Source organism: Pantherophis guttatus, chromosome 7 (genome assembly GCF_059756535.1).
Source record: "Pantherophis guttatus breed Tessera chromosome 7, ASM5975653v1, whole genome shotgun sequence".
Taxonomy (NCBI): Eukaryota; Metazoa; Chordata; class Lepidosauria; order Squamata; family Colubridae; genus Pantherophis; species Pantherophis guttatus.
The window spans coordinates 23,476,726-23,490,209 of NC_142069.1; the positions used below are offsets into that span (position 1 = coordinate 23,476,726).

Consider the following 13,484-nt stretch of genomic DNA (forward strand, 5'->3'; position numbering starts at 1 on the left):
ATCAAACTACACTCCCCTTTCTAAAGAACTGTTGATGTTTATGACACAGTAATTTGGGGTATGTGGGAAATTGAGCATATTAACTCACATAAACACAGACTTTGACTGATTAGTTTTATTACTCTGCATGAAAAGTACCAACTCTTCAGATCTGGACAACATTCTGATACCCATGACAATTGCCTCCATGCCATGCTTCTAAAGAATTTATGGATGGACAATCATCTGAAAGTACACAAATTTTGTGCTGCTCTGCTGCCATGTTTTTTTTAATTTTTGTAAAATATCATATTTGTGTCCCCTTCATTAACGTGCCAGTCTTTTGCCTTCTTGTTCACAGATAAGAATTTTCCATTGTTTTTGACTGAAGAAGAAAATAAGTATCACTTCCGTTGAGGTTCTTCTCTCAAGCAGTGCCATAATCTCCTGTCCCAGAAGATGAGCAGTCTACGTTCCTCAAGTTAAGGAAAGCATTCTGAGGTTTGAATTATCCATCAAAGCACTAAAAATAGTTAAGTAGCATTGCATATTCCTCATCAGGCTGTCTGTCTGGACTATCATGCCACAGGGGTGGGGATGAAATGACAATTCTCTACTGACTGATCTCTCATCTCTAAAAGCCCTTTGATAGCTTGGCAAGCTGTTTGATTCCCCATGTTGTATGTGGATCCACAGGTCTGAAATTAGAAAGTTATAACTGATCTCCTCAGCCACATGAAATGCAGCGGAGATTCCTTCCTAAAGCCGAGGGGGGCAGTGGCTTCAAACAACAGATGTAAGCTGAGCTCCCATAACTGTCAATTTTCAGAGGGTTTACATTAATAGGAGAGGAGGTGCTACTCTGATTGATATTTTAAGGCTGTATATAAAATGGAAAAATTCTTCTCACTCTCTGCTTGTCGTACTGGGCTGCATTTGTATCTGGGGGCTCGATGATTCCTTGCTGTTGTATTTGCACATACTGGGAATAAAGACAATGCCAGAACCCACAATGCCAGAACCCACTAAAACAGATGGTAAGTTTAACTGTTTTTTTTTAAAATACATACATATATCACATTGAAATTCAGAAATGCACATTTTCAAACCAGCTTGCAAATGAAGAGAAATCAGAGAAGGCAAACTGTATTGGTGCTATATCGAATTTCTGTTCATGGACATCTGCTAATGTACGCCATTAGTGTGAAACTAAAACAACTTACATGATTATTTAACCACATTTGAAAGGCTTTGTAAATAAAGATTAGAAAGCTCTGCCTAACTAGAAAATTATGATTTGAGTTGTGTGCAGGTTTTCTTATCAGGATTGTTGGCAGTTGAATTATTATTCTATTATTACTACTTTTATGATTGTACTTAATTTTTATGAAAGCATACTATCCTAACATATGCAGATTCAGAAATTTAAGAGGATATTTGTATTATCTTTACAAACGCCACTGATTTTTATCCTAATAAATAAATCATAGTTTAGGTTTATAACATAGCATAGATGATATAGAGATAGAGATAATGAATGAAAGTGCAGTCTTTGTAAGTTATGCATTAAATTTCAAGGATGTACTTTTGCTCCTTGTCTGAAGTTTGGAGAAGCACCTTATTTCTTTACAACAAAACCTTTACAAAGAGTTACAGAACACATTTATGAATATTTAGTCAAGCACTGCGCAGAGATTGGGCAGATTGTCTAGTTGTTTCTTAATGGCTAGCTCTTGAGGTTTTGCAACTTTCTTTGTCAGAAGTTCCCAACAGCCCAACTATTGCGTCTTTCCTCTTATACAGTACTTCATCAACCTCCTGTAGCTCCAGACCAAGCTTTGTACTATTCTTTTAGGAATACTTAGATCATCACATACAGGCTAGTTCTGTGTAGGACTAGAAAACATTTGGATCCATCATAGACTTATTTGGAATTTTGAGAGGCGGTTATGGGCGCTCTCAAAAAATGGTTGCACAGCATTTACAAAATGGCTGACAAAAAAGGTTTGGTCATTCACAAAGCATCTATTTACAAGGTTGTGAAGTACTGACATTGCTGTTCACCCCCACCACTTGAATGCCCTGTACAACCTTTGGCTTCTTTTTCCATGCAGGTCAAATAACCTGCATGGAATCTACTGGCCACCTACCACTCCATTTTTAAACAATGCCTCAAAAGCCAGTGTGCAGAGGTATTCTTAGAAATAAAGAGGTATTCTTAGAAATAAAGAGGACCCTGATTGTTGGCATCTTGCTTTGACACATGTCATATTATTTTTTTCTAAAGCTAAAATAATAAAAGTTTGAAATCAGAAGTGGGATAGGGTGCCAAGGGTGACTGCAAGCCACGATGTACTCACAGGTCTTCTAATGCTTTTCAGTGTTGCGTGTATTCTTTCTGGGAACAAAACTGAATTTGCAACTATTAAGATGAATGGGATTACTGTCAAATTGGAAGGAAAAGGGTGGGAACTTCAATTCTCCATGAACAAAACCAGCCTAGTTCCTTCCTTTCCACTACCATAGATTCACATTGTTCATCAGCCTTAGTGCCATCCTCTTAGGAGAAATATGAAAAAAAAACACAATTCTTTATGTAAGACCTAATATAGGCATTATTCAAAAAATACCTCCTGTGAGACAAATATACCCTTTTTAATCTAGCAAGATGGAAATGATATTTTCATGGACAATTTCCATGTGTGAAAGCACCATCATTATTGCTCTCTGGATTGAGAGAACATATGAAAAAAGATGTTGTTATGCTATCAAACTCACACCCCTCTGATGTGTTTCGGGTTATTCTGTTTCATACTGTGAACGTAATTCCCTTCCATTTTAAGGATGTGGAAATACTCTTTGGGCATATTAGATAGTGCCACAGTGGGGATTACACCTTGTCTGTGAGTCTGTGACAGGGATCTACTGAGTGTTTTATGAAGTGTGCTTTAAATGACGTCCTTATACAGCTAGTGTGTTTGACACCTCACCATCTTGCATTTCATTCCTCTCTCTCTCTTTTGCATTCTATGCTGATAATATGAGTCCATTTATGAGGGGGGGGGTGTATGCATTTTATGACCTACTTTGATTAGAACGGTGGATTGAATGTGTACTTTTTTCAAAATCTTTCTAGTTGTGACAAGCTAAAATCTTATCATGTGGTCTCTGATTTAATGGACTGCCATGAGGTTTGAGCTATTTGTTCTGAGCATTTATAGTTAACTTTCTGAATGTGGTTGAAGCTACCTGATTATCATGGGCATTGGCTTTGTGATACAATCTGCTGGTTTCTATTGCCTGAATAACAATATAATAATAGAATATAATTTTTTTATACAATATAATTTTTTTTATTGCCCAAATGTGATTGGACACACTAGGAATTTGTCTTGGTGCATATGCTCTCAGTGTACATAAAAGAAAAGATATGTTCATCAAGAATCATAAGGTACTGGATAATCATCATCATCATCATCATCATCTGGAGAAGTACCGTGTTTCCCCGAAAATAAGACCATGTCTTATATTTTTTGAACTCTGAAATAAGCTCTTGGCCTTACTGCCATGCACTCAAAAGCCCAATTGGGCTTATTATCAGGGAATGTCTTATTTTGGGGGAAACAGGGTAGTAAATACTACAAAGTTTTGTTGGTGAATTTTAAGTTTGGGATCTTTATTGTTATTTTATTCTGTTACATTCATAAAGAAATAGTATATTCTCTCTCTCTTTTTCTCTCTCATTCTCTCTCTCAATATACAACAGTTAGTTACTAATAATTGCTAAGATTCCTACCTGGTCAGACCATTTTAACCTGTCGCTCTCATAGTAACCTAAAGATAACACTTGGTGACTCTTCAGGGTCAGAGTGACATTTAAATGAATTTAAATTTAAATGAAGAATGACATTTAAGCCAGAGTGACATTTTAAAAAACAAATAAGGAGTAGAATCTCATGTTAACCGATTACAATTAGTACACTATGCCAAATACCCATCACTTTCCAGGATTAAGATCTAATTTTGTTGTGGGCTTTTGTCTCCTTTCTGTCAAACCATGGAGATTAGGGATCTTTGGACTGGGGTAGTAACAGGAAAGCTCAATGGTTAAAATGACCTTCTCCAACACGTGGGAATTATAGTCCAGTACTTTAAAGGCTGTAGGTTCAAAACAGCTGATTTTCTGCAGCATTGGAAGGTGGGGGGGAAGCAAATTACTTCTTTACAGATATTTAAAATATTAGCTATTTTAAATTCATGGGTCTGTGATTTAATTGAGAACTTTATTTTATACTTTGTTGGTTTATCAAATTTATATGCCACTCTTATGCATGAACATATGCTCATAGGTGGTGTGAGGTGACACAGAGTGGCTTGCTTGCCAAGCTATTTAGTTATAAAGTTTTCTGTTCTCAATAGAAATAAGAGGTTAAGATCTCTGGAAACTATAAGGATTTTAGCACCTCAAAATGGAACTCAGCATCATACAAGGCTGAGTCCAAGGCAACTAGCGTTGACAGACTGAAAGGATTTATTTTCTTGGTGCCAGAGCTCTGTAATGCAGGAAGACAATGTATGAGGTACCTTCCCTAAAATAGCTGTATAAAATATGTGTGCAAATTTGAAAGGCCAAGCCCTATTCAGGCCTTCCTTTTAAGGTATTCTATTTGAAATGCAAATGAAAATATATACAGTAAATCTTCATAATTTATCTTCAGGGTAGGGTTAAATTAGCTATAAGGTCTCCATTATTGGGCCTTATTTTGATGGGTTGATTTGTGGATTGCGTAGAGATGCAAGTAAAACTATATCTATAGCTGAAATGCTAAATTGTGCCAATCTCATGATTTATCTGTTCTATGGTTGTTAAAACAGAAAATGACTGCAGATAAAAGTGAGCATCAATTAAGAAAAACTCTGTTTCATTGATCTATAGTTCTTTGGGTAGAAGTATCATTGATATTACTCAACATAATCAATCTTAATAATAGGTTAGGATGAAAAGAATCTGGAAATGACATACATCAGCACCTATCAATCTCTTGCTATGTGTAGTGGTGCCATTGTGCGTTCACAATATTTCATGTAATGCTGCATATTCAGAATGTTTAATCTGTTGCACACAGTCACAAATGGGGGATTACTAGAGTCAGAATTGTTCACATGGATGCAGAATAGCAGTTTTCCAAATGGCCTATGTGTACGCAAAGACAGATGCATGCAAAGACAGATGAAATATTAACAACATTAAACTTATGAATAGAAATGTACTACAATATTCAGATACATTTTCACTTTCTGAGGTGGAAGTTATCCGCCTCAGACTCTTACCATCGGCTCTCAATGCCCAGAACGACTTAATTGCAAGAATTTTTGGACTAGAATTGTATTATCTCTCTTGTAATGTAAAATGCAAATCAATGTTGTTTAATTAATAATGTGCTGGAGTCATTGATTGGCTTTTAACTTTCTCTAGTAAGCTGTCAAGTTCACAGCTAAATCAATTCAATTTATTATCTTTAGTCTGCAATAAATTCATGCCTCTATTTTTATTGTTCAATAGTTTAGGGATTCTGAAATTATGCTCCAAATAAGCGAAACTGAATACTATACATCAAATGAATTCTTTGCCTGTGTAACTTGTTTTTATCTTATTTTTAAAGATTATATATATATATATGAGGCTCCCTTTCTTTTTTGAACATCACCAAAGAACTCACTAGGATAAGACAACAATCTTGGAGCATTTTCTAGGGTTAGAATTTGTTTTTGTAACTGCAAAAGTGCAAGGATTTAGTTTATTTTGTTCTTTCGGCATTTGAAGTAAATGTAGTCTAACAGAATTGGATTTAATGATCAGGAGATGATTGACTTTAGCAAATGTATGACATTTAGAATAATCGAATTTCCCTTTTTAGCTATAAAGATTCATGCAAAGACTAAAGGAACAAATGGAAAACAATATTAAGATACCATTCTCCAGAAAGAGTTATTGGCTATACATTGTTAACTGCTAATGAATTGCTATATAATGGCTCATTGGAACATCATAATAGAATGAGTGACTAATTAAATATTTGCTAATAGACAGTCAATCTTTAGAGGAACTTTTTCTGAAATTGAAAAAATTAGTTTCTAATTGACAGATAAATGGAGCATCTAAAAAGGATTGTCTGGGATTTTTATTTCTCCTCTGCCACAAAAATACAGATATCATGAGGAAAATTCTGAGAACTTTGACCCTTTATCATTAAGCACTAAGAGCTATGCTATCAGATGTCTTTCCTTCTTCCTTTTCAGGGGTGTCTGACCCAAATAAAAAAGGGTTAGGGCTTCAATCGTGTGGTCTCAGGTATCATTTTGACATTTTTGGTAAGCTCTGAGGATGTTCCTTTTTCAAGAGCTTTCACGCTAGAGGAATTTTATTCTGCACTAGCCTGAATTTAATGCTAGTGCAGGATGTTGGGCTTTTGGAAATCTTCTAGAAGATTTTAGTTGACTTTCAGGCCAATGTGCTTGACTACAAAAACAGTGTGACAATGCAAGCAAGAGTTAGCGGGACATAGAAAGTTTTTCTCTTACGGGATGCTTCTAAAAGAGACAAGACAGCCAACTGTTGGGCGGGTATGGAGCAGACATTTTACCTTAATTACTATGATTTTCCCACTTCTTTCTATGCACTCTCAACAGGGAAAGCAGAAAGCATGGTAAAAGGCAAAAGAAAAGAGGTTTTATGAATAAAAGTTGCAATGTTCAGATGAGGTAAAGGGGAAGAAATAAAAGCTGTCCTATTTTATGGCTCACAGGGTGATATAACTAACAGAATCTTTGACGTTATTTCTCTACATTATACTTGGATATTGTTCTTACTTCAAAACAAAGAAAGAGTGCCATCACCAATATGCTGATTTACCACATGTAGGTTTTTTTTAAAATACTTATTCAGCTGAAGTTCAGATTGTTCTCAGGTCAGTTCTGTCAGATGTGTGGAACAGTTTAAATATAACCCAAATATTATTTTTACTAGAGCTTGGGGGCATATTATGGAGCAGTACCAGCTACAAGAAGGTAGAAAACACTAAAGTGAAATAACAGATCATGCTAAAGAATAATCACGAAGACTTCATCCCTGCATATTTATTATCCAGGCCTTTTAAGTTCTGTTGGAGTCGATCAGAAGCACTGTTAGAACAGATTTAGTAAGCTGCTCCTTTTAAAGGATGAGGGAGAATATACTTGTGCAGTTAACCTAGACATGCTGATAAATTATAAGGTTTGCATGAAGAAGATCTCAGGTTCAGTGCCTGACATATTAGTTTAAAAGAATCAGATTGCAAATATTTGGAAAAGTCCCAGCTGGACATGTTGGATAGCTGCTGTTAAAGTAAATTCTGGCCTAGATGGAAAATGATTGGCATATAAACTTACTCTTTCAGTAATACTCTTTGTATTTTCAGAAAAAAAATGGGAGAGAAAGAATTTATTTCATTTCAGGGCAATTCCATTTATTTGTCCTCTAATGGCCCTTCAACTGTGCATTTATACCCAGGTAACCCAAGTCTGTCCGATTTAATGTGGAAAAGAATTATATTTTATCTCCAGCAAGAGCAATTAACAGTCTATATTGCCTGCAGTTCTTCAGAGCGAGGCAGATTATTCACATCTTTATCCCCCCTGCTCATCATTTTAAGATATTTTAACTTTCTTTGACCATTGCATTCATATATTATTTCTTAAGAAATGACCACAGTTTCAGGTTGTATGTTGATTTCTAATTGGCCATTTCCTTATGCAGTGGTCTCCAAACTTGGCAAGTTTAAGACTTGTGGACTTCAATTCCCAGAATTCCCCTGCCAGGGGAAGTTTCTCAAGCAAGTTGCCAATTTTGAAGACCCCTGTCCTTATGTAATAGACCCTGCAGTAGAAAGAGGACCTAACTTCTGCAGGGAGGTTAGAGTTAGGTTTACTGCTACCTCACAAGTATGTTTTCATGTTCACCTCCCACACTTCCTCCTATGATATTAAATTAATGTTGACCTTCAAAACTCCCACTCATCGTGTTTGAATCAAGATCACTGAATATATGCAGCTCAGTTAAAGACAATTCAAGTAGGCTGTTGCTAAATTGGTAAACACTGGAAACTATATCAGCCAATGTTTGAACACAAATTATAAGACATTTAGCTCACTATCACCTAGGGTAACATTTAGCTCTGCCAAGAGTTCACCACCTCTGGAATACATTTGATTATTATTTGCTGTACATCAGATCCCTTCCCACACAAGCACATATTACAATATCACAAACTATTTTTGAAATTTCCCATTTGGGAAGGAGTCTGAAAAGTACCAGCCAAAGCATAGTTGTCAAGTTATTCAATCCTAGTCCTCAACTAACCTACACTGAGCTGCAGTGGCACAGTGGTTAGAATGCAGTACTGCAGGCTACTTCTGCTGATGGCTGCCTGCCTGCAATTTGGCAGTTCGAATCTCACCAGGCTCAAGGTTGAGTCAGCCTTCCATCCTTCCATCCTTCTGAGGTTGGTAAAATGAGGACCCAAATTGTTGGGGGTAATATGTGGATTCTATAAACCACTTAGAGAGGGCTGTAAAGCACTGTGAAGTGATATATAAATCTAAGTGCTATTCAGCAGTGGGTTTCACATTTTGTTGCTACCAGTTTGCCCCGCTTCACATGTGTGCGCACCTTCCGTGCTTGCGATTTGCTTGTGTGCACATCTTTCGGGCATGCCTCTGTCCTCAAAACCGTGCCTAAATAGGACGGCATAGAGCTGGGGCGGGTCCACCCGCGATCTCCGCTACCGGTTCACCGGTAGCAAGTACCGGCTGAGTACGAACTGGCTGAATTCAAAATACGAACCGGCTGAATACCACCTCTGATGCTATTGCTATTCTCTGAAAGTTACTACACTGAATCCCAACAGACAATTCTGAAACAAGATTTTCCTATATCCACACTATTGTAGTACTTTGTTGAACTTCAGGTCTCTAGCCTGAAGCCTTAACCACTACAACAAACTGGTTCTCTTGGTTTGACTTCAATTTATTCAAATCTTTCATGGGGTGACATTAATCGGTGCTCTTTGAAAGGTACAGGTATATGTAACAGTCAAGAAGAAAAGTGGAGAAAGTATTCGCCTGCTGATGGAGATGAAGATTAGTAGAAATTCTCCTAAAGATCATTCGTTATCATATTTATGCTACAAGTTGTTATTATGTGTGGGTAGATAAAATAATTCAAGTAGTAAATACATATTTAATTTTAGATTACTTTTTGGTACAAAATGTAGTTTTAAAAGGCTTTTGAAATAGTGGGGAGGACATACACAAATGCAAACATAATCATGATTTTACTTTCCTACAAAATGGGAACTGTGCTTTTAAAGAGGAGAACAATTAAAGTCTTTCTTTAATTGAGTGGTTGCACATTTTCTAAATGTTCATTTAATTATCTATGTTTGCAGAAAATTAGAGACATACTGCTCTAAGCAAATATTTTACAATCAAGGCAGCAGAAGCAAATTCAATTTTATTTCCATAGTATAATAATTGAAGATGCTTTGTTTTAGTTAAATGTAAATGGCAGAATATATGGATGGCAACTAGCATGCTTTGTGGGGGATTGTTCTCTTTGTGGGAATTTAAAAGCATTTGTAAAGGTTGTATAATTGGAAGAAATCATTATGTGCTTTATAGTTAAAATAATAATTTTAACTATGTGTAAATGTCTATAGCCTGAAAATTTATTGACAGATGTTTTAAGGGTCCACTTTATAATGTTCATTTTCTCCATCACCCCATTCTCTCTTTCTCTGCCATTCATATATCTGATGGAATGGCAATGGTTTTCTTTGCCAACGCTTTGGGCCACATTTTATTTAAGTGCCATAAATAAAGCAATCTATTTTATACTATGTAAACACTTTCCAATTAATCTGATCTTACATTCAATCCATATGGACAACCTGGTTCTTGTTTGACAATACAACTGAGTATAGTAGACATAAGGTATTTTAGATTGGATAGTGAAGAGGTGTGTTTCATAGATCTTTGCAAATGTGGCATGATATTGGTATCATAATTCTATATTAGTACATATTTTCCTCTATATATCATAATTTTCCCAATTTGATTGTCAAAGAATAAAAACCTTTAGGCTGAAAGAGAGTACTATTTCTTATTTGGATTAGCTAGGAAAAAATGTGATTGATGAAAATCAAAAATTCAAATAGAAATGTTTTAATGTGGGTATGTATGTATTCATTGATTTGATTGATATAGACAACCAACTTGTCAAAGTTACTCTGGGTGTTTCACAATGGAATAGAAGAACAAAAAACCACAGGAGTTAAAACAAAATCAAGCAAACACCTGGAACAAAAAAAGATAGTAATAGAATAACCAAATGAAATAATAAAAGAATAAAATTGATAAATAATTTATTTTTAAATATTATTTATTTATTTTATTTTTTATTTTATATTGGATTTCTATACCGCCCTTCTCCCTAAGGACTCAGGGCGGTGTACAGCCAGATTAAAAAAACATGCAGAACAAATATTAAAAACAATTAAAAGATATATAAATTTGGCCCAATTAAAACTCATTTACCAATTAAAAACGTTTAAAACATTTAAAAACAGTTAAAAATTTCATCTTAAGCCAGCCCGGCTTGTTTAAATAAATGGGTTTTAAGGGCGCGACGGAAGGCACTGAGGTCTTGGATTCTCCTTATCTCTGGGGGGAGCTGATTCCAGAGGGTGGGAGCCCCCACAGAGAAGGCTCTCCCCCTGGGGGTCACCAGCCTACATTGTCTGGCTGATGGCACCCCGAGGAGGCCCTCTCTGTGGGAGCGCACGGGTCGATGGGAGGTCGTTGGTAGCAGCAGGCGGTCTCGAAGATAGCTAGGCCCTATGCCTATATTAAATCACAATATAATGCAAATATAGAAAGAATGTGGGCATATGTTCTGTTTCATATGTCTGCTTCTATTTCAGTGGCTACCAGTCCAAATCTGACAAATAAGGAATCATAAGAAGGAAATAAAGTTTCCCATGATCTTCATCAAACAATAATTTGAAGAGACATAGAGTCATTTGGTCAGAAACCCCACCCATTACAGCAGGGGCAGGCAATTTCTATACCACCTGTGGAATTCAACATCTAGCATGGCTGGCTCAGGCATTCGGGGAGTTGAAGTCCACTGATCATAATGGGGCCTTAGTTGCCCATTCCTTCATTACAGAGATGCAAGGATAGCAATAGCACTTAGACTTATATACCATTTCACAGTACTTTACAAGCACTCTCTGGATGGTTATAAATGTCAGCATATTGCCCCCAAACAATCTGGGTTCTCATTTTACCAACTTCGGAAGGATGGAAGACTGAGTCAACCTTGAGCCTGTCAGGATTGAACTCCTGACTGTGGGCAGAGTTAGACTGCGATACTGCATTCTAACCACTGCACCACCACATAAGAACTGTATAATCTTATGTGTTTGTCCAATCAACCCATTTTCAAAATTGCAAAGCATTTGCCGTATCATAACATGAGATTCAGCAGTTGAAGATCTGATCTCATATTTTGCATGAGATTGTCTAAATCATGTACAATATCATATGCAAGGCAAGGCAGATGAAATCTCATCAAATTTTCCTAAAGTTTGCAATGTCGACTTGTTTTACTAAAGTGCTTCTTGGACATCCAGAAGTTGCCCTGATATTTATCAGCACCCTGATATCTAAATCTATATTTGCATCTGTATCTACATCTGTATCATCTCTTACATTTGTATCATTATTGAGCAGCACGTTTTCTTCAGATGTGTTCCTCTTTAGCCTTTTCTTCTTTTTCTTTTTTTAAAATAGCAATGCAGTTCTGTCTAAAAATAAGAGTGATGGCAATGCATAAGTAGCTACCCTATTTTCATCAGTCAACAAATGCTCTAGCAAGAATCAGGCTCCTTGGTGAGCTTGGCCATTGGTGTAAATCAGGATCCATAATCCTCTTCTTGGATGGCTAAACCATGAAAGCATTTCTCTGTGCAAACCTAAGTAACAGCTGTGCTTTTACTCTCTTAATTAGATGTCGCATCTTGATATTTTAGGCATGTTCTTCTAGTAGCGTATAAAGCAGAGATGGGTTACGCTTCCAACCTTATAGCATTTAGCCTTCTTCAACAAGGCTGCTTTTCAAACTTCAGGTCAATGGAGACAGTAACACAAATTTAGACTGAAATTTACTGCACACCTTATTGGATACTGGTTCCCAGTACAAGTGAAGTTGCTTGAGGAGATCTGCTTTTAGATTTTGTGTGTTGTATTTGTTAAGGAGTAGATATAAGGGCTACCTAGTGTAGCAGGAAGAAGCGTTCTGCTTCACAGTGTCACCTGGCCACCCCACCATCATTTAAGTACTAATCTGTGCTTGAAGATAGACTGCCAGGTACTATAAAGATTGTGTGATACATCAGGAATATTGGTTCTGCCCCAGTGCGCAGAAGAGACCTGTTGACTGCAGCATAGACCTGTTGACTGTTAAGTCACAGCTGGCAAGAATACAGAACGAAGGCTGTGCAGTGGAACAGGAGAGACATTCTGGAGTCTGCCTCCTGCAGCCTTTTTCATCCACCTCAGTTGATGCAATGGCTTTCACGATGCAGTGGGAGTCTCCCTCCCACAGCCTCAGACAACCTCTTGCCCCTCATCAGCTGTTCAGTCTGCACACAAGAAGCTAATACCCAGAGGCTCCAGTTCAAAGCTGGAGAGGTGGTATCCTTGCCTATGAGATTTAGGCCTGCTTTAGGATTAGAACTTGATCCCCCTATTACCAGTGAGACCTAGTGGCCAAGGTTGATACTCTTTGAGAAGAAGAAAAATGAATTTTGCAATAAATATCTCTCCCGTTTTAAAACTTAATTTTCTAGTTTATACCTTTGAAAGAGATTTGGAAGATCTGGATGTTCAAAATGCAAAGAAGGCATAGATTTTGAGTTATAAAATATCTTAAAACCTGTTTTTAAAAAAAACTGAGGTGCAGAGATAAGAGTGTCTTCGGCAGACATAGAAATGAGGCCGGGCTCCCTGCTATAGAGTGAAAGGGATATAAATAAAGGGATGTCCATGGAACGTGTCCTCAGGAGACTTCCAGTAAACTTCCCTTAATGTGACTCAAGAAATTCTTCTGCAATTGGTAAGTTTCAGAAATGCAGGATGTAGTATTTGCTGCTGCAACAAGCCTGCAAATGTTCTTCTTTCCATGGGTCCATTCTTTGTTTCTCAGAGTTGCATTCAGAGGTGATATTCAGCCAAACCAGTAGCGGAAATCACGGGTGGGCCTGCCCTCGCCCACCCGTCCATCCTGGCTCTATGCCACCCTATTTAGGCACTTTTTGAGGCCGGGCGCATGTATGGAAGACGTGCATGAGAGCAAAGCACATACACGGAAGGCTGGGTACATGTACGGAAGGCAGGCACACGTG

At 37.1% G+C, this 13,484-nt stretch overlaps 1 protein-coding gene across 11 annotated transcripts in view; it reads left to right on the forward strand.

The window, feature by feature from the left end:
- The first annotated feature begins 812 nt into the window (after positions 1–812).
- The window catches only part of MYBPC1 (myosin binding protein C1), a 105,365-nt gene continuing 92,693 nt past the window's right edge, over positions 813–13,484 (forward strand). For 7 of the 11 annotated variants that reach the window (XM_034403530.3, XM_087873762.1, XM_034403529.3 and 4 more), the window contains exon 1: positions 854–1,016. In XM_034403530.3, coding sequence (XP_034259421.1) covers positions 977–1,016 — 40 coding nt within the window. In that variant the 5' untranslated portion in view covers positions 854–976. Of the gene's footprint in view, positions 1,017–13,484 lie in introns of all 11 variants that reach the window. The other 4 variants (XM_034403526.3, XM_034403528.3, XM_034403532.3 and 1 more) reach the window with 2 other exon arrangements.